A 21,422-nucleotide genomic window follows, 5' to 3' on the forward strand; every position below is an offset into this window, starting at 1 on the left:
GGAGGGCTGAACATTCACCTACCTCTCTGCAGGCCCAGAGCCAGAAGCGCTGTGCAGTCAGCTGGTGCATCTGCTGCCGCCGGTCCTTCTTTTGAACACTTTCATAGCTGGGCAGGCAAGCTGGCTCCCATAGGGATAGCTGGTAGCTGCTGCGTAGCCCCACACAATACCTCACCCCCCTGGGGATAGCCCTGTGAGTAAGGGAGCCAGGCAGGCTTGCGCAGCTGTTCTCCAGCTTCCATCTGGACCCTTTCCACCAGGATGAGCCTAAGATCAGGGTACCACACATGCTTCTCTCCAAGGAGTCTCTCTAGGCTTCCTCGCCTTCTTTCCCTAGCCACACTAGGCCCTGGCACATACCTCTCCCCCCACGGTCCTCCCTCACCTGCATCCCCTGGGACTCTCAGCACCTTTCCACTGCCTGGACCTCCTATGGCATCCTGTGGTGCTGAAGCAGGGAGAGGGGCAGTCCTGGGGATCACGAAGGATGACTCATAGTGAAGCTCGGGGTTTAGGGTCAGCGAGCAAGAGAGCAGAAACCCAAACGCTTTCTTGTCCCCATGTCCTCTCCCCATCTTGTTATCTCCCTCCACCAGTCCAAGGCACAAAGCCCAGACCCTTAGCATTTCTGAAATGCACTCGGGTATAAAGAAATTCACCCCTTTCTGGCCACTAGCTCATTCTTTCACAATCTGGCAGCCAGCTCTGATGACCCTTGTGGGAGGGTCAGAGAACACCTTCTGTCCCTACCTCTCCATCCTCTGTCTGGTGCTCAGAGTTGGGGTTGGAGCCTGGGGAGGCTGCAGGTCTGAAGATCTCTTTTGCTTTTTGTACCCAGCATCCCACGTGGTGCTCCGTCCCTGGGAAGAGGACTGACAGTACAGTAGTCACCACCCACAGAAGTTGGCTCTGGGCTTTCCCCTGGGAGCTAGGAGCCTGTGGGCCTTGCTTGGAGAGCTGGGAAGACCATTGTCTTCACCAGCAGCTCCCAGTACTGGGTCCTGTTTCACAATGGCCAGAGACGAGGCTGGCCAGGATGTTGCTAACCCTTTCCACACTACTTCCTTGGTCCAGAGGGAACCCAGACTGGAAGATGAGGGTCCATAGAGTAGAACCAAAGGCCCCTTCCATACTGAGCAGAGAGCGGAGGACGTGGCAGCCCTGGGGCTTCGTTGGTACAGCAGCACAACAGCACGGCCGTGATAAAAACTGGCATGAAACTCTCCTCCCCACCAGAGGCACCAGGCATCAGAGGTTCAGCCTGGGCCTGGCAGGCACGGACCCATCTCACCTCCCCAGATTGAAATTCCACTCCAAAAGTTGAGCAGGAATGACCTGGCTGGGACTAGTATCAGCTTGACATGCAGGGGAAACGGGCAGGCAGCTCCCTTTTTGCTGCTGCATCAATTCCCTGTGGCAGAGATTTGTGAGGGAGGACAGGGCAGCTATATCCTATCTTCCTTCACCCCAGGGAAGGAGTGATGTGTGTAAGGGAGTTTACAGAGGGACACACTCGGGGAGGAGAAGGAGCTTGTGGCAGGGCAGACACCCTTAGAAACTGGATCTGAAGAGGCAGGGGTGGGAGGACTTGAGTCTGAAGTCAAACTCCTGGTGCCCAGACTCTCTTCCACTATCATAGACTGTAGCATCATAGAACACAGCAGGGAAGGGACCTCAGGGTTCATATACTAGCCAAACACAGCATTCTCCCCAAGTGGCTTGCTTTAGGTGACCCTATAGATGAAGAAGCTGGGCTTCTGGCCTCTGGTGAGGGGCCAAGTGTGCATCTGCCCCAACTCTGAACTTGGGACAGCAATGGGTCCTCACCAGTGGCCACAACTATGTCTAGGAGGCTGTTCTCCGCTCAGTGATCTCTGCACAGGGAACAGCAGTGGGAGAGCGGTGCCAAGTAAGGGCACTGGCCTTAAATGACCTTGAAGACAGCCACAGGATGGGCGCCCCACCCTCTGCCGGCCCCACCCACCATCCCCACAAGGGCCAACCCTCAACCCAGGGTCCCTGGGCCAGAGGAGCAGCTTCATTCAGAGCCATGGTATCTGTGAGCAGCTCTCCAGATTCTCAGCTTCTGCCCCTGCTTGTCCTGGTCAGTACCATGCCAGGACCTAGTGACCCACAGATGGCACTCCACTCTGCAGGCCTGGCAGCCACGAGGGTCCCTCAACAACCTGCAGGAGAAGGGGTTGGCGGGAACAGGCTAGGCTTCTGCTAAACCCAGAAGACAGCCAGGGGAGCTCCACCTCGCCCAGATCTCTGCACCTCTCAGTCCCGATCCCCTCCCAGCCCTACTCTGCACACCCCTCCCCCACCACTTCCCATCAGCTCAGGTGACAGGACTCCAAATGCCAACTGTCCTCTGGTCTTTGCTCCCATCTCTAACGGAACTGAGGTGTCCCCTGGTTGTCCTGGAAACCAGGCACAAAATACAAAAGCCTCTCTCCCCAGGCTCTTCCCCTCCCTCCAAAGGAATTCTTGGGCAGCTCTGGGGGCCCAGCACCCCCCACCCGCCCCCACCCCACTTCCGCCTGGCTGTTATTCCGATTTTGACCCCAGGGGCCCAGCCAGGGGAGGATTTCAAAGCCTCAAAAAGCTCAAGCCTCTGGGTTGAGCTAACCCTACAGAAAGATGAGGGTGGGGGACACTGTCGGCCAGGAATTCAGTCTGAGTAGCTGCACTCACACTTGCCTCGGTGACCTGGACAGGGGAGAGGATGGAGTCATGAAGCCTACTCCTGGTCCCACATTGCTTCTAATTCATGGGGCCAAGACAAACCAGCCAGAGCAGTGGGGCTGGGGCTGGACTTTAGTTTTCCTGCCAGCCTGCAAATTAGAATTGCCTGAGGGAGCTCTGAACCCACCCCAGTGTTGGGTTGCCACCTCAGAGCAATTAACTCAGAACCCTCAGCCTGGATCCCCATCCACTGGGCTAAGCTCAAAATGGTCACAGCAGGTGACTGGGACCTGGTGTAATAGGATGGGAGTGGCAGGGGCTGAAACAGAGGGCATGTCCCACCTAAGTTCCATAAATAAGACTTTGGAAACAGTTGTGCTAGCCCAACAACAGCATAGCCACAGCCTGGGTTAAACCTGCTGGCTGGTCTGTGAATCCTTAGTCAGCAAAGTCTAAATGCTCTGATATTTACTGTCTGTGAATCCTTAGTCAGCAGAGTCTAAATGCTCTGATATTTACTGCCTGTGCCTGATATGCTAAACACAGTTATTAAGTTTTTTAAAAATCGATCTAAAGGCTGATGTAAAACAAAACAAAAAACTTTTAGAGAACCAGATTAGAACTTCAGATGTTCTATAAAATAGGAGCCAGAAAAAAGCAATCATCTCAGCCCTTGAACCCAAACACTATTTCCTTGGAGTGCTTGCTGTTAGCTCCTTCCTCGTTACCTGCCTTAGGAGAGCAGGAGAATGTAGTGACAGAGTGGCGTGGAGTCCTCCTGCCTCCACCTGAAGCCTGCAGCCACCAACTAACAGCATTGACTTTGGGTTCATCATTTCAGTTTCCTGGTGTGCTAAAGGAAAATAATAAAATTGGCTGCCTCAAAGGGCTGTGAGGATTAAATGAGATACTCCACGCAAGGTCAGCACAGTGGCTGAACAAACCAAAACCCCAACGCTGCCACTGGTGGTCAGGGGTGCCCTCTCCTGGCAACTTGAAAAACTTGACACATGGCAGCCTGGGCTGGAACTGAGCCCTTTGTTTCCCAGGCTGAGCTGACCGAGCCAGCATGACTGGCTGATAGGGTGATTTTAAAGGTCTGAGAAACCTTCACCTTTGCTCCCACATTAAGTAAGGTGTGAAGGACTGATACTGAGTCAAGGCTGACGATGGTGGAAAAGTGGGAGGGGAGAAAGGGCTTGAGAAATGGAGGGAGGCTGGACAAACCTTTCCAACATGGCCCTCCCAGGTGCTAAGGCAGCGGCTAGGAACCCACGCCACCCACTGCTCCTGCTCGTACATGGGGCAATGGTAACTACCAGGCCCTGGCTGGGATTGCCTCCGTTCCTGAGGCTGCCCCGTAACTCAGAACTGGGCAGGAAACAGCGAGGGCTTCTGGGATGGGCCCCGGTGTCTCCAAAGACGGAGAAGCAAGCCTCTGCCTTGGCCTGGCAGCAAGGGAGGAAGTGCCGGGTCAGGACTCTGAAGAACTGTCTCCTGCTGGCCCACTGGGTGACAATGAGGAAGCCTCTGAGCCTCTCTGGGCCTGTTTACCCCTCAGAAAAAGAGGGGTCTGGATTACATGGGTTCTTGTGTCGCTTCTAGCTCTTTGATGGATTCTAAACCGTTCCCACTCTGGGGGAATGAGAACTCCACCTGCTGCCAAAGTACCAGCCAAGACTTTTAGGAGAAGAGGGCCCAACAGTGATGGCTCTCTGACACCCAGGAGGAAAACCACAGAGGCTCAGTTGAGAGAGATAGAGATATATTTCTTCTGTTGCATATTTCAGACTTCACACTGAACTTCAGGCACAATGCTACTCCAGGTTCTTCTGAGAGCCCTGGCAGAGTCTTCTTCCCATGCTGCTCATGAGGGCTCGCCCCAGGCCCTGCTTGCAGTTCTGGGTACCTGGGAGACTCCACAATGGTCTCAGTAGGCCCTGGTGCCCTGCTTTCCCATCAAGGGGCAGGAGATGCTGGAAAGCCCCAGAGCCAACCCCACCCCCTCTTCTATGGTCCCCTGGCTATAAGAGGAGAGGCTGACCCATTAGATCCCAGCTCTGCAGTGCTCCCCTAAATCACCTGTTCTCCAGGCCTCAGAGCCTGGCATAGCACTTGGACCCCTGCAGAGCCTCGGCAGTTAGCAGCACAGGCCAAGGCTGGCGGATGAGGCCCTGGAGAGCGAGGCAGGCCCCTGCTCCCCAGAGCCATGGCCCACTTCCTGGGGCTGCTCTGAGCCCTATTGCACATCTTTTGTTTCCAGTTCATCCCCCCACTACCTACCCATTTTTCTTAAAAAAAAAAAAAAAAAAAAAATTAGAGGGGAAGGTGAGGAAGAGTGGGCTGTGGAAGCTGGAGCCCTTCTCCCCATGTTCCTGCAACATCCTGGTCCCTGGCAGAGCCATTTGCGGTGGTAAATACTAAGCCCAACTTCCCTGCCGTCTACAGGTTCTTGATGGCTGACACAGGTGTACTGCCTGGGCCTCTGGTTCTTGCATATGAAGGGGACATCCCTCCATCGTCTGTAAGGTGCAATTCCCCGGGTCTTCCGGAGGCGCTGGCTGGGACCCTGCTACCTGAGTCGTCCATCTGCTTTGACAGGCCCCAGCTCTGATTTGGGGTCGGGGAACAGAGAGCTCCAGCTGGTCAGTCTGCAGAGCTCCAGGGAGGAACAGGTAGAGGGGCCCATGGCACACAGTCCGGCCACAGACCAGAAGCCACCTAGTTCCCCATCTGTCCAGGCCTCCAGCGCAGGGCCCGTGAGCTCCACATGCAGCCGGGCAGCCTCCTCTGCGGGCTCTGGCTGAGGCAGGTTCAGGATGCCGCTGAGTCCCTGGAAACTCTGCTCCATATACTCGTTGTGGGGTGGCCCAGCGTGCAGCCAGCTGGCGTCATCTGGAGGTACAGAGCAGGAGTAAGCAGGCCCCGCCCAAATGATTCCATGAAGGCCAGACCCTGGGAGTCAGGTCTGGGCACCCCAGTTCCTGTCCCAGCTCTACCACTGAGTCGCATCTTGCTGAGTGACTTTGGGCTAATCCACAGAATTTTCTATGCCTGTAAAACTTAGTATTATAAAATCAAGACAGTAATCCCTGAATTCCTGATTGAGAATTAAATAAAACAGTGGGTTCAAGGCACCTTAGAAAGTAAGGTTACTTTCTGGTAATGGTCTGGTTTGTGTCACCCATTCCCCTTCTCAACCACATCTAGTGGTTCCCAGAGCCCTCAGAAGCCTAGTACTCAGGCCCTCCAGCTATGGCCCCCTGCTTACTTTGCCAGCCTTCCTTCCCACCACCCACTGGCATCCTACTCCCCTCCACCCTCTGTCCCCCTCACGCACCAGACACCTGCTAACTTTGTTCCCTCATTTTAGAATACCCTTCTCTGTCTATAAAAATCCAGCTCCTTCAAGGCTCAGCTCCAATACCCTCCTGCTGTCAAGCTTGCCTCCCCCGCCCCATCTCCTCCATCAGGCTATGAGTCCTAGGAGAGCAAGGCACAGCTTGCCTGTTATGATCCACCTCAGCCACTGCCCCACCCCAGCACCCCGTCCTCCTCTGGGTTACCTCTGCTCCGACCCACCTTCTCTGTGATAGGATGTGGCTGGAAGAAGGAAACATCTACCTACTTATTGAGCGCCTACTATATACCAGCCACTTTTACCCACATACTCATTCCTAATATCTCCCAGGGGGTAGTTACTTGTATTAGGGCCCCCTTGCAGGAACCTTCAGCCTGTGCCTGTGTTCAGAGTCTGCTCTCTTATCCTCAGCCACGTGGGTGGAGGGCCATGTGACCCTGCCCACCTGGCTACCAATGGACTGGGAGGATGGCCAATCAGTTCTGCTGTCCTAAGAATGTGGGACTTGTAGACCAAGAGGCCCTGGTCAGTTTCTGTTGCACTGAGAGGCCATGTATCGATATACTGAGAAACCAGAGCCTGAGGCTGATACACAGAGCACAGGATGAGGGACAAGGTGGCCCCAGAGAGACAGAAAGCACCTCTGGGTCCCAGTGGGACCTGAGTCATTTCCTAGGTTCCGTGGGGGAAAGCCCTGCATTTTTCCAATAATTTCCCCTTTTTCAGTGGAGCTCATTTGAGTGGATCTGTGTTCCATGCACCCAGGAGGTCTCTAACAGTCGTATTACTCTTACTTTACATGTAATAAGACTGAGGCTCAGGAAGGCCAAGTAATTTGCCAAGGATAAAAGCCCAATTAAAGTGTCAGAGCTGTGTTCTAGAGCCAAGTCTGCCTAACTCCAAAGCACCATACAAGGCCCTGGGATGCTTACGGATGAATGATCAAGGCCACAACATGTCCCCTTCCCCTACTCTGATGGTCAGCTTCTTGGGGGGTCACCTGTCTGGCAAATCCTATTCGGCCTGGCTCCTGGGCATCATTTGGGAACTAGATCCTTACCTTTCCTGAGAGGTAGTTTGCGGTTGAAGGTCAAGGGCAGCACGAGGAAGCGGGTCTCACCCAGGGGTTCCCAGAACTGAAGCAGTCGAACAGTCCAGGCCCCTGGCCGCAGGGGCCGGCTCAGTGGGGGCTTGTACTGCGTGACCTCGGTTTCCGCGTCTACCACGATGTCGTAAGACGTAGCCACCACATAGGTGGGATCGATCCACACCACAGTGGCTGTGAGGTTGGGGCCTCGGGCCCAGCGCTGCATGGCCACAGGCTCGTCCAGCGGCCCCAGCAACCCCCCAAAGTTCCGGAAAAGACGCTCTTTGGGGTCCCACTCCGTGCCAACCTGTAGGAAAGGAGGCAGCTGGGCAGGAGCCGGGGTAAAGTCCTCTCTACCTGCTGCTACCTCTAATTCCTGTGTGACCTCAGGCCAGTCACTGTCTCTTTCTGGTCCTCAGTTTCCCTATCTGCAAAACGATGGGCTCAGACTAGGATTTCTTTACTAAGCTCTGAGATTTATTCTAGGCTCCTGTTCTGACCTGCTCTCAAGTTCTGGGGGCAGTAAGGCAGAGATGAGGTTCGAAGCCCTTCCCAGACCCCCACACTACGGAGACACTCAAAAGCCTAATCTTCTGGCCCGATTGGAATGTCCAAGTCCCTTTAGCAGAAAATCCCTGGAGTTTAGAAGACTGGGCTTGCATTGTAGTGGAACCAAAGTCCCCTCCCTGCTGACTGCATGTCCTCTCTGCATCCCAAGGCTGCAATCACTGGGAAAGAAGACCTGTGAATCCATTTCTGAAAGGCCTAACCCAGTCCTTAGCCCTCCCTTAGTGTCTGTCCCTCTCTCCCCACTACCCCGATTCTTGCTGGGGAACAGGAGAAAGCAAGGGGAGGACCTGTCCCACCTCCAAACTCTGGAGCCGGCTGGCCTGGTCACTGCGCCCCAACAGCTTCAGCGACCCCTGGGGCATCAGCCACATCTCAAGCGTCTCTGCCGGCCCCTGGGCTGAGGGCTGCACCGCCTGCGTCACCAAGTAGCCCTGGAAATGGTCGTCATAGAAATACAGGTGCACGCTGGACGGCAAGCCCCTGGGCTCAAACCTAAGAAGGTTCCAGCAGGGAGAAAGGGAGATGCCATCAGCACACCTGGCTTGGCCTGGAATCCCAGAGAGGGGGCTCTGGGGTGTCCCATCCCCAGGTGTTTTCTTTGTCCCAGATCTCATACCCACAGATCCTATGTGCCTGGCTTTTGCCGCCTTTGTTTGCATTTTTCCCTGCCTCAGACTGGGGGCTCCCTGGCGGCAGGGGCTGTCTCTTTCTGATTGGCCTCCTCGTAGGGCACTACACACTGGGGGTCTGCAAAATGTCAGGAGGAGGTCTCACCTGCAGAGTGGGTGGGCCAGTGGGGATGCAGCGGTGGCGGCGTGGCGCAGGCTGAGGCGGGCGAAAGCGGTGTAAGCAGTGAGCATGACATCACTGAGCCCACTGGGGCCATCGGCCACGTCATAGGTGTTCTCCCAGTAGGCCTTGAGGGCTGGAGTGCCGGGGGGGTAGCTGCCATATAGGTGGAAGTCCAGGATTTCCAGTACCTCCTGGTTCACAGTTGACTCAAACTTCCGGGCGAAGAAGGTGGGTCTGGAGACTTGCTGGAGCAAGAGAGGCAAGGAGGGTGAAGGGGTCTGGAGGTCCCAGAGAGCACAGCAGGGGAGGCGCCCTTCCCGGCACTGCCTGGAGATCAGCCTCCCAGGGCCTTTCCTGCTTGCCGGTGTAGCCCCCGACCCCTAAGGGCTGCTGCCAGTGAGTGGCCCCCAGATTCTCTGGTTGGACCACCTTGGATAATTTCTGACTGGAAAGCACCTGGCGAAAGCTGGGGTGAGGCCCTATCAAGGGGCAGAGATTGGGGGTCATAGGGAAGCACCTGCAGCCGTAGGAAGTCCTGCGGCTTGAAGTCGTTGGGGGAGCAGCCGCACCAGTCCACGATGTGCTTGTACTGGCATTTGCAGCCCAGCTTGCGGTTCCAGTTGGTGACCCGCAGGTTGTTGTCCACGAGGCTCTCGCAGGCTGGGCTGTTCTCCAGCACCGTGTGGAAGAAGGACTGCGGGTGACAGGGCAGGGTGGAGGGTGAGCTGGGGCACCCACCATGCGCCCTGTTGGCCTGGGTGCGGGCCCGGTCACCCACCTCGGCTGGGAGCAGCGTGTACGTGTAGAACTGACGTAGCTGGGCCACAAGTGGGTCGTCTGTGTACACCACATACTCCACAAAGCTGCGCGTTAGCACGAACCAGTCAGAGCCGCCATCCACCACGATGCCCGCTGGGATCTGCCGCTCGCCCAGACGCCACATGTGCGAATCGCACTCATGGAACAGCCGGTCCAGGCCCTGTTTCTTGATGAACCTGTGGGGGGCAGATGGGCCCGTGGCTGAGGGTTTTGCAGGGTGGGATCCAGGCTCTCATCCTTCCAGGAAACAGTGCTCCTTAATCTGTGATTGGTTTGGAGGTTTTGCAACCCAAGGCTGGGGCCACAGAACGCCCCTGTGTGGGAGGGCTTGTGGCAAGACCCCAGGACCAGGGCCTCCTCCCCCGGCCCCTCACCTGGAGTTGTCCCGGCCATGCGACTTGAGGAAATTCTTGTCCCGGTTCTTGGACAGGAAAGCTACCAGCTCCTCGTTGGTCCTGGAGAGGAAATGGGATGTGGGTAGCGTGTGTGAGAGTGGCTCAGTCACTGGCCCAGAGTGACTTTACTCCTTGGCCCCTTCCTTTCTCACTGAGAGTCAACCTGACCAAGTGACCTACTCCAGGTTGATGCTCTGGGGTGGTGGGCATCTGAGGCCCCTGAGGAAGACCACCCCATCCTTCTTCCACCCCTTGCTGTCTGACCCATGACCCCCAGTACAGACCTCTGGCTCCTCCCCCTCCCCATCTCTTGTCACTCTCAATCCTCACATCATCTTCCACCAGCTCCTCCCCTAAAACATTGCAGGGGCCAAGGGACCATGTCTGAGCTATGCAGATCCCAGAATGAGGCTTGGGGGAGGGAAGGAGTCCATCAGGACCCTTGAACCCCGAGTGCCTTGACGTGCCCCCCTCCCATCTGCAGGGCTCATAGCACCACCGCACACCTGGTCGGGTAGTCAGTGGCACTGAGGTTGATGAAGAAGTCCCAGGCCCAGTCGGGCACCTCCAGCAGGTCCTGCATGCTCCGCAGATACATCCTCAGCAGGCTGGCCCCGCCCCAGATGGTGACCATGCGCCAGGGCGTCACCCGCACGTTATCATACTGCCGGGCCAGCTCTACCACCTCTCGGTGCAGGTAGTTGGAGCGCTGTGGGAAGTGGGGAGATAGCGGTGGAAACTCAGCAGTGGAAGATGGACCCCCAGCATTACAACCTTCCCACTCCGCCCCACCCCAGAGCAGAGTACGAGTGTCACGGAATGGAGAGAGCACAGGCCAGGGCTCCAGCTCTGAAGCAGCCATGTCACCTGGTGCTGGCTGCTCCCCCATTCCCTGTTCCCCTATCTCTGGGCCACTCGAGCAGGTCAGAGACACTGTCTATGACCTTCTGAGTCTCTGCTCTACTTACTCAGATGTCCTTGGTCTCCCCGGCCACAGTAGGTACCTTGTCCACGTGGATATAGAAGAAGTGCTGCTCGTGGTAGACAGCCTTGAGGAGACGCTTCAGCTGGCGGATGGCGCGGCCATGGACCACCAGCATGTAGGCGATTCGTACTGGGGGGCCATCCACGGGCTGCTGGGCCCGAACGTCGTCCCACTGGATGCCGGGGCTCATCCTCCCTGAGAGGAGAGAACAGGGGCATCGGTGAAGTCTGGCCCCAGGTCACAGGGTGGAGGCAAGATGGGAAGAGGGGGCTGCCTGCCTTCCAAAGGAGGAACCCTGCACTTAGAGCCACTGCTCCTAGGCCCCAGCTCCACCTCTGCCACTTAGTGCACTTGTCACCCAACTTGAGCAGCAAGGTGAGCCCCTCTGAGCTTTCATCCCTGAGAAATGGAGGTGAGGATCCCTGCCATGCCCCCTCCCGGGCTGCCACCTCTCTGCCCATGCTTGTCTCTTACCAGCCCGCTGGCAGTGCCGGGGCACAGCCTTGGGCATGAGGCTCCCGGCCTGGTGCAGGCACACCACGTTGGCAATCTCCTGCTGGCACTGCTTGGAGCTGGCCCGGGCCAGGGCAGACAGAGCATCCTTGCCCACGATCTCGCACTTGGGCGTGAAGCTGTTGTCTGTGGGCTGGGGGGCGCCCTCCACACTCCCTGTGTCTCCATGTGGGAAGCCAGCTGCCCCAGCCAGCGCCTCCCCGGCCGCTGCCCCACTCAGGTTCTGGCGGCCTGGGGCCTCTGGGGGCGGGGTGGGGGGGATCCGCCGGCTGGTTCTGTGCCGGCTGGTTACTGCCCGTACCACCTTGGCCACGGGCATGCCGGGGCTCTCAGCACGGCCCCGCCAGCGCCCATGCTTTCTGCCTGCGCCGCCCCGCCGCCCAGCTGAACTGTCTGTGTCCTTGGAGCCCTCACCGGGGTCTAGCGGCCGTGGCTTCTTCTGCCTTCCTTTCTGTAAAAGATAGGCGGACACAAGTCACCGGGACAGTCACTCTCCTCCAGCTCCTTTAGCTTCCTGCTGGGCCTCAGGCCTGGAAGCCCCCTGCCACCCTTGATCTAGAAGAGTCCTGTTTGCCTGAGGAGTCTGCACAAACAGCACTTCTGCTGGGAGGCCTCCCTGACCAGCCAGCAGAGGAAATGTCGCCCTCCCCAAAGGCACCATCGCACCCACGTCCCCGCGATCACAAAGATCACAGGGCACTGAATCTCTTTTGTGCTTTGGATTCAGGTACCACTTTCTTTTTCAGCAACTATGAAAATGAATATCCACATATATCATAAGAGAAACATGCAAAGACCCTGCAGACAAGAGTGTCCACCTAGCACTCCCACCCGGGCCAGACTGGGAAGAGACGGTGCTCTTCAGAAGGAAAGCATTCTACTGACTCTACAGTATTTCCGCGTGGGAGTGCTGAGGCCACAACACAGCAAAGGGGTCTTGCCTGGTGGGGAGGACAGAGGTGAAATCTGAGACCCCATTACTGGTCAAGTTCTCTGGGAAGCAGAGACCAAGAGAGAGTCAGAGTGCAAGAGATTCACGGGGGGGTGGGGGGGTCACACTCTGGATGATGAGGAAGCAGGAGCAGGAAGCAGCAGGGAAAGCCTTCAGATAGCCAAGCCGGCCTGACATCTGTGCAAAGAGCGGGAAGGACGAGCTTCAGACAACAGCTCGGCTTGGAGAGGGCCTCGATCATCTAGTGGGAAGCTCCAGGGCAAAGACAGCCTAGAGATGGGAGCCGTGGTACCACTGCTGGGGGTGGCCCAGAAGGTGCCTGGCCATGGCTGGACGGCTGAGGCAGAGCCTGAAGGCACCTGCAGCTGCAGGCTGGCAACTCACTGCTCCTTGTGGCAGGGTCTTTCTCGAAGGGAAAGCTGAGTGCTGCGCCTCAATATCTCCACCCCTGCTTCCTGGCTCCTACAGCCTCTTCTAGAACCCAGGTACTTCCCTAATGGTCCGGTCACACTTGAAAGTGTGTATACCCACCCTCTTCCCAGCTCTCCCTGTCCCCCTTTTGTGACCCACCCCCCCTTCCCTGCCTGACCAAATCCCATCCATCCTTCAAGATCCAGCCCTGAGTCTCCTTGTGTGAAGCCATCCCGTTTGCCCCAGGGTGGGACGTTCTTCTACCCAACCAACTCCTTGGGGAGAGGCTGTCATTTCAGCCCCATTACTCCAGTGCCCGGTGAAGTAGCTGGCACATAGGATGTCTGGTTGGTGTCAGGTGGATGAACAAGGAAAGGATGGAGGAGTGAGAGGCACTGTGTGACTACTCTGAGGTCACCAGAGCTCCCTGCCCAGCTCTGCCATCCCCCCACAGTTACCTACCTTCTCTGAGCAGGTTCCCTCAGCTTTAAAATACAGGAGGGAAGTGTGAGTGTCCAATGAGATAGAGCATGAGATAGTGCAGCTAGAAAGAGGTGGCGCCACCAGCTGTCCCCTTCCTCTCTCAACACTCTCTGCGCAAGTCCTCTTCTGGCCTGGCCTTCCAGCAGCATGACTCACTGGACCACAGCTTCTGAAGCACCCTCCTCCCTCAGCTTCCAGGATGCCCTCCCGGTGTTTCCCTGGTGTGGCCTCCATGGCCACTCCTTATCAGTCTTCCTGGCCGACTCTTCCTTACCTCCCAAGGCCACCCTGGGGCCTTGCCTTGTCCTAGGTCCCCAGGTGACCTCATTCAGTCTCCTAACTCCATCCACTCCCAGATTTCTCTCTTTGGTCTTGAGCACTCCCTTGAACCTTCAAATGTCTAACTGTCAGCCTCCTTGATGCCTCCTTTGGGAGCTTGATAGACCTATCAACCCACAAATCCAAAAGCATACTCCTGATCTTCCCCCACTAGGCTCCTTCTTCAGTCTTCCCCGTATCAGTTAATGATCTCTCCATCCTTCAAGTCTCTCAGGCCAAAAACGTAGGGGCGTCACTTCAACTCATTTCTCTCACACTCCATCATCAGTACCTCCTGTTGGGGCCCCCTTCAAAGTACATGCAGAATTTGACCACTTCTCACTGCCTCCATCATGACCACCCCTGCCTGGAAGCCCTGCTCTTACTCTGGTTTCCTACAGTCCACTCTCATCACAGCAGCCAGTGTTTCCTTTAAAACAAGTCCCAGGGCTTCCCTGGTGGCGCGGTGCTTGAGAGTCCGCCTGCCGATGCGGGGGACACGGGTTCGTGCCCCGGTCCGGGAAGATCCCACATGCCGCGGAGCGGCTGGGCCCGTGAGCCATGGCCGCTGAGCCTGCGCGTCCGGAGCCTGTGCTCTGCAACGGGAAAGGCCGCAGCGGTGAGAGGCCCGCGTACCGCAAAAAAAACCACCAAAAAACAAGTCCCATCTCCCCACTCCTCTGCGTGAAACCACCCATGGTCCCCCTCTGAGGACAGAGCCCGTGAACCTACAGAGGCTATGTGAGCTGTGTCTGCTCCCCCGCCTCTGACCTCATGTTCACTCTGCTCCAGCCTTAATGGCCTCCTCAGCGTCCCTCCATCCCACCTGGCATTCACTGTCCCCTGTGCATGGAAGGCTCTCCCCTAGATGTCCCCACAGCCCCTGCCTCCAATTCCTTGCTCAGGTGGCATCTTCTCGGGAAGGCCACCCTGTCCACTGTATTTAAAACTCCAGCTCTCCCTCAGCCTCCACTTTGTTTCTCCCATAGCACTTATTACCTTCTCTCATCCTATAATGTATTTATATGTATAAATGTATATTGTGTTATTCTATGTCTCTCCCCTTACAAGAATGTAATGTCCATGAGGACAAAGCTTTTTGTTGTTCTGTTCAGTGATGTATTCCTAGAGCCCAGAAGAATGTCTGACAATGGGAGACACGATATATATATATATATATATATATATATATATATGTATATTTTCTTTTTAAAAAATTTTTGGCCGTGCCGTGCAGCTTGTGGGATCCTAGTTCCCCTACCAGGGATCAAACCCATGCCCTCAGCAGTGGAAGTGCAGAGTTCTAACCACTGGACCACCAGGGAATTCCCTCAATAAATATTTGTTGAATGAATGAATTTATGAATGAGTGAATGAATGAAAAGCTCTTGGCACAGGCTCAGCATTCAGTAAATGCTGTTATCCTTACTATTATTATTAATGGAAGGAGAATAGGAAAGAGTCAAACGTGAAGTCAGGAGAGAAGCAAAGGCCTTCAGATACTTTGGACCATCGGTTTGAGTTTTCCCTGTCCCTCCCCTCCCTAGGACCTCCCTCTCCTCCTCTGTCAGAGCATGGCAAGTGCCTTAGGGCCAGGGCCCCACCCCTACCCTGGCACCCCAGCCTTCTGTGCCTGGCACCCAAGCAGCCCTCTTGGGAGGTGCCCAGTGAGAGCCAGGGGTGTCTATCTCCATCTGAGAAGAGATATCTGCAAAGGGGAGGGCAGGTAGGGGGCAGGTAGCAGATCCCAATCTGTTACCCACATTGGGGAGGGCACCCTGGACTGGAAAGCCCTCAGGAAAGGTGGCTGCAGCCCCACTGAACTGAGCATACATCAACCTGGTGATGTCGGACCTGGCCACACAGCAGGCAGAGGAAGACATTCTCAAGCTTAGGTGGGTGGAGATGGCAAAGGAGCTGTGGGCTCTCAAGATGGAAGTCAGTATCAGCGAGTGAGGAAGCTGGTCAGGAGGGCAGGGCACAGGGCCAGGCTCGCTGTGGGGGGGGATAGGATGTGGGAGGAGATGGGCATGTTGGTGCCCTGCACTGCAGCAGGGGAGCTGGCTGACCCTGAGAAGGACAATCCCAGAGGGGGCTGGGGGACCAGAAGGCAGCAGTGAGGAACTGGGAGGGGGGCTCCTGGTGGGCAGCCAGCCCCCACCACATATAAACACCCCAAGAATGTTTATATGCGCAGCAGCAGGGCCCATATTTGTGCCCCTAGAGGAGCTGCCCCCCGTCGCCCCTGAGGTCAGAGTCCCCTCTAATTACTGAGGATGGGGACTGGCCCTAAGACACCTGCCTGGAGGCAGTCTGGCCTCCGAGGCCCCCTCTCCCCACTGAGGAGGAATTCAAAGTCCTCTGACATTTCCTGGCTCTGCAGCTTCTCCTTGGAATCCTTCTCTGGGCCATGGAGACAGAGTATACAGCAATGCTTATCCCACACCCCACCACCTTGGACCTCTCAGAGCGTTTAAAGTAAGCGGTGAGAGATGGAGCAGCAAGCTGGAGCGCGGAGCGTGAGTGAGGGAGCAGAGCCGCCTGCCCGCCCGCCGCCGCCTCCCCTCCAAAAAAGAACAGCAAGAAGCAACTGAACATATTGATGAAGTACAAAACGAAATAGACAGACTTAACGAACAAGCCAGTGAGGACATTTTGAAAGTACAACAGAAATATAACAAACTCCGCCAACCATTTTCTCAGAAGAGGTCGGAATTGATCGCCCAAATCCCAAATTTTGGGGTAACAACATTTGTTAACCATCCACAAGTGTCTGCACTGCTTGGGGAGGAGGATGAAGAGGCGCTGCATTATTTGACAAGAGTCGAAGTGGCAGAATTTTAAGATATTAAATCGGCTTACAGAATAGATTTTTATTTTGATGAAAACCCTGACTTTGAAAATAAAGTTCCCTCCAAAGAATTTCATCTGAATGAGAGTGGTGATCCATCTTCAAAGTCCACTGAAATCAAATGGAAATCCGGAAAGGTGCAGATGAGTTAGGAGAGGTCATCAAAGAGGATATTTGGCCAAATCCATTATAGTGCTACTTGGTTCCGGACACGGATGATGAGGAAGGGGGAGGAGAAGAAGATGATGATGATGATGATGAAGAAGAAGGATCGGAAGATACTGATGAAGAAGGGGATGCGGATGAAGGTGAAGAAGATGAAGAGGATGAAGAGGGGGAGGAAGGAGAGGAAGACGAAGGAGAAGATGACGAATGGAACACTGATGGATTCCAACCTTCCTTTTTGAATTTTCTCCAGTCCCCGGGAGCAAGTTGCAGTCTTTTTTTTTTTTTTTCTTTTTTCTCCTCCTCTTGTGCTCAGTCGCCCTGTTTTTGAGGTCTCTTTTCTCCTTTATACCATGGCTCACAACTTATTTTTTGGGGAAACACCTTGAGCACAACTCAGTGGGAAAAGAATCTCTACCCCTTTCTGTTCCAAATTCATTTTTATCCCTTCCTGTCTCAATAAAAACTTTATGGAATCAACACCACCATGCTCTGTGGGAAAAAAGAAAAACCTTCTGCTCCCTTAGCTCTGCTGGACGCTGGAGGGTGCTAGGCCCCTGTGTAGTAGTGCATAGAATTCTAGCTTTTTGCCTCCTTTCTCTGTATATTGGGCTCAGAGATTACACTGTATCTCTATGTGAATATGGACAGTTAGCATTCACCAACATGTATCTGTCTACTTTCTCTTGTTTAAAAAAAGAAAAAACAAACTTAAATAAATGGGGTTATAGAAGGTCAGCAGAGGGTGGGTTTGAGACGTTTGGGTGGGTTCAGTGGGCACTTTGACAACATGGCTTCTCCTTTGGCATGTTTAATTGTGATGTTTAGCGGACATCCTTGCAGTTTAAGATGACACTTTTAAAATAAAAATTCTCTCCTAATGATGACTTGAGCCCTGCCACTGGATGGGAGAATCAGCAGAGCCTATAGGATCTTATTTGCAATTGACATTCTCTATTGTAATTCTGTTCCTGTTTATTTAAAAATTTTTCTTTTTGCTTCACTGGAAAGGAAAGATGATGCTCAGTTTTAAACGTTAAACGTGTACAAGTTGCTTTGTTACAATAAAACTAAATGTGTACATAAAGTAAGCGGTGAGACAATGTAAAAGCTTTGAAAACCATAAAATGGCTCTTTGGATGTTAATGGTCATCTCTGGTCTCCAGTCTAGCCCTCACAGATGGGCAGAGTGTGCCTCTTAAATGCACAGCTCATCCATCGCTGCTTAGACCCCTTTAGTTTAGAGCCACTTAGAATAAAACCCCAGCCCCTCACTGCGGGCTCTAGGATGTGCCCTGGACTAACTCTTGAACCTTCTTCCAGGGATCACACCACACCCTCCTTTCCATTCCTTGAAGGCACCCAGCTAAGCCCATTCTCCTCAGGGCCTTCTGCCTGAACTCTACCTACCTCTTCCCCAGGCTGACTGGGTCTTTCAACTCACAGGCCAATTCCTGCAGAAGCCTTCCCCAACCACCTATCTAAACCAGCCCTCTTGTTATTGTTATTTCCCTGTCAGTCTCTCCCTGTCTGCCCACGAGCGCTGAGACCTCATCTGTTATATTTATTTCTGTATCCCCAGTATTAGCACAGTGCCTGGTATGAAGGAAGACTTAATAAATATTTGTTGAATGAATGACTGACCGAATGAATGAATCCCTGTTACCACTGTGCAGTATTGAAATAATAATAAGAGTTGGGGCTTCCCTGGTGGCGCAGTGGTTGAGAATCCGCCTGCCAATGCAGGGGATGCGGTTTCGTGCCCTGGTCTGGGAGGATCCCACATGCCGCGGAGCGACTGGGCCCGTGAGCCACAATTACTGAGCCTGCGCGTCTGGAGCCTGTGCTCCGCAACAAGAGAGGCCACGATAGTGAGAGGCCCGCGCATCGCGATGAAGAGTGGCCCCCGCTTGCCACAGCTAGGGAAAGCCCTCGCACAGAAATGAAGACCCAACACAGCCAAAAATAAATAAATAATAATAATAAATAATAAGAGTTATTTACTGATGATTTAGCATGGACCAGCAACTCCTGCCAACACTTCACAGGCATCACCCAACGAGAGAGGTGCTATTATTGCCCTCATCCTTGGGGCGCGGATACTGATGAGGATGCAAAAGAGGTTAGGCGATTTGCCAACGGTCATACCACTTACCAGCAGCAGCGCTGGAATAGGACATAGGATGGTGAAGTGGGATGGTCCAACTGAGATGGCTGCTGAAGGGGTCCAAGCCCCAAGGGCTGCTTGGACCACACAGCCTTTAGGTCATCAAGGATCTTTTTCCCATTCTAGTCCAGGGATTCCCCTATCAGGTTCTGCTAGGAAGCTGGAGGAGGAGGTGGGGAGGCAGGATCCCATGCACTCTACTGCACTCTTCCACCCCAGGCTGGAAGCAGGGCAGCAGGGACCTTGAGGCCTGGACAATCTCTCATCCCATCCAGAGATTTGTTTCTGGGAAGCCTCTGATGCTTTGCCATGCCCCTCCCCAGAGTGCTCACATATTCCAGGGTCAGAGGGCTCCCTAACTCCTTGGCAGCCCTTTCCATCTTAGAATGTCTCATCTGCCCAAAAAATCTTCATACACTCTCTTCTTCCCCTTCCCGCTACTTACTGGACCACAAAGAACAAGCTCACGCCCTTCAGATGCCACAGAGCCAGCCTCCCCCAACCCCAACCTCAGCTCCTTTTGGAGTTATGGTCTCATGTGACTCTGTCCGAGCTCCCTTCACCACCCTAGTCTCTTGGTTCTCCCCAAAAAAGGCAAAAGCGGCAATTCTCCCAGTCTCCACACCAGGCCTTCCAGACTGCCCATATGCAGGAAGGGGAAGAGGACATCAGGGCTCCCTTGGCCTTCACCCTGCCAGGTGGAGAGGCCCAAAAGGATGGGGCAAGCAGAGTGTCTGACTCAGAGCCCTAGAGGCACCAGAACCAAGGGGTGGGGGCAGGGAAGTCCTGTCATCTGGCCCACAGCTTAGGGCCAGGGTTTGGCCTATCCTCTCCAACCTTCCAGGATGGTCTCAGACACCACTGGACCCTCTTGACCACACTGGGGAAAGCATCTAGGCCTCGGGAAGGCATGTCTGGGTCTCCAGCTGAAACCACATCAGCCAAGAGTGAGTGAGGCTCTCAGAGCAAGTACCTGGGGATTAAGCAAGATGGGGTTTGCCCCTGCTCCAGAGCCTGGGGTTCTGCTAAACCAGCTGCTGCTTCCCCCATTCCCTGAGAGTCAGAGGGGGCGAGTCCCCAATTCCCTAATGTCCTGAGGCCCCCTCAGCAGCTCAATTCCCCTTCCATCCTCTTCTGAAGACTCATGCAGGTTCTTCAGACCCTTGGCTGAGGGAGCCACGTCTCAGGGACACTCCCGTTCTCTCCCTCGGGGTCACTCCCTCTCCTCAGTTGCCACACTGAGTTCCACTCCCAGGCTCCACTTCTTCACTGGCTACTGCCCCCGAGGGGCAGCTGGGCGCGGTTGCCCGGGGTCCCTCGGCCCCAGTCCTCCGCCCACGGCGCGCACACTCCCGCCCCCTCCCAACTTCAGAAAGTTTGGCCTGGGGTTCCCCACCTTCGAACAGGCTCGGGCCCAGCCCCGCCTCCCGGCCCCGCTGCCCCCGCCCCCGCGCCTGACCTTCACTGCTCCCCGGGCTGCAGACCACCCCACCAAGACCCGCTCCTCCCGCCCGGGGCCCCTGCCGGCCCGCGGCCCGGTCCCCCGGGTCACGCACAGCCCCGCGCGTAGGCCCCCGGGAACCGGGCTCCAGGAGTCCGAGGCCCCGAGCCAGGCGGCCGCCAGCGCGCGACACGCAAGCGGCTCGTGCCCCACTTCCCCGGCCGGGGCCGCCCGCATCCCCGCCAGGACCCCGCGCGCCCCCGCGCCCGGCCTGCCCGCCTGCCCGCCCGGCCGTCGGAGCACCTCGCCCGGCTCGTCGTCCTCCAGGACGCTGAAGCTCCACACCACCAGGCCCTGCAGCAGCAGAATGGCCAGCGCCGTGGCAATCGCCAGCTTGTAGCGCCGCACAAGCTTCTGCACCCGAACGCTCGCCACCATCTTCCTGCCTGGGACGAGGGGCGCGCGCCCAGCCCTGCAACCCGGCCGCGGGCGCGCGCACGGGTGCGCGGGCCGAGCCGGCTTCCCCCAAGGGAGGAGCGCCTGGCGCGCGCCGGGGCGGGGCGGGGGGCGGGGCCCACAGGCCCCAAACGCGGCGCCCGGTGGGCCAGGGGCGGAGCCTGGGCCTCGCTGTTGGCCCCGGCTGCCCAGCGCGTCGGGCGGATTGCTGGCCTTTCCAGCCGGGTCCGCTTCCCGGATGGTCCCTTCCGCGTCTTGGTCAGTTTCTGCGTGTGCTCACCTCTCCTGGACGGCAAGCCCATAGAACCAGGTTGCAGAGAGGTCTGCAGCTGACCTCTCTCTGGCTCGCCGCCTGAGGTCGGGGCTGGGGGTGGGGGACTCAGCCCTGTAGAAATCAGCTGGCTCTCTGCCCTCGTGCAAGCAGAGAATGCTAGAGCTTCCAGAAACGCTGAGTTGGGAGAGATTGTCTAAGTGCCACAAGCCCTGCTTAAAAACCATGGAGGCCGCACCTACGGAGCAAAGTCTAACTCCTTTGACTGGCATCTGAGGCCCTTCACAAAGCCTTGGTTCCTCTCTCTTCTCCCTCGTATCCTAGGCATCCTCAGACCCCAACTAGAGCCGTGGTTACCGAACTCTAGGGTATGTCAGAATCACCCTCAGGACTTGATTAAACAGATTGCTGGTCCCTACTCCCGGAGTTTCTGCTTGGTAGGTCAAGAGTGGGGCCCGAGAATTAGAATTTTCAACAAGTGCCCAGGTAATGCTGATGCTACGAGTCTGGGAACACACTTGGAGAACCACCAGACTTTTGCGCGTGCCGTTCGCTGTGCCCAGCCCTAGCAGTTGCTCCCCTGCTCCTCTCCCCACTTCCCATCGGTGGCATCCTCCTAAGTGCTTACTAAGCACTGTCTGCATATCTGGTTGTGATTTCTCTGGAATCATGCCTTCTTCACCTTTGAATCCTTAGG

At 55.7% G+C, this 21,422-nt stretch overlaps 2 protein-coding genes and 1 pseudogene across 2 annotated transcripts in view; 1 reads left to right on the forward strand and 2 right to left on the reverse strand.

Annotated features, from left to right (window-relative positions):
- EME1 (essential meiotic structure-specific endonuclease 1) overlaps positions 1–18,424 on the reverse strand; it is a 34,153-nt gene extending 15,729 nt beyond the window's left edge. The window contains exon 1 of the mRNA XM_067021141.1: positions 18,413–18,424. The gene's annotated coding sequence lies outside the window, so the exon portion shown is untranslated. The remainder of the gene's footprint in view (positions 1–18,412) is intronic.
- Positions 4,437–20,549, reverse strand: XYLT2 (xylosyltransferase 2). Its single transcript, XM_059046374.2, has 11 exons — positions 20,302–20,549; positions 11,172–11,661; positions 10,717–10,892; positions 10,219–10,421; positions 9,692–9,772; positions 9,277–9,493; positions 9,016–9,192; positions 8,481–8,743; positions 8,003–8,198; positions 7,110–7,443; positions 4,437–5,583 (listed from the first exon to the last, which is right to left on the reverse strand). The coding sequence occupies exons 1-11, from the start codon at positions 20,434–20,436 to the stop codon at positions 5,261–5,263; spliced, it is 2,595 nt and encodes an 864-aa protein (XP_058902357.1). The 5' UTR covers positions 20,437–20,549; the 3' UTR covers positions 4,437–5,260.
- LOC136793226 (protein SET-like) lies at positions 15,220–19,512 on the forward strand (annotated as a pseudogene).
- Positions 20,550–21,422: the final 873 nt, after the last annotated feature.

Source organism: Kogia breviceps, chromosome 19, assembly GCF_026419965.1.
Source record: "Kogia breviceps isolate mKogBre1 chromosome 19, mKogBre1 haplotype 1, whole genome shotgun sequence".
Classification (NCBI taxonomy): domain Eukaryota; kingdom Metazoa; phylum Chordata; class Mammalia; order Artiodactyla; family Physeteridae; genus Kogia; species Kogia breviceps.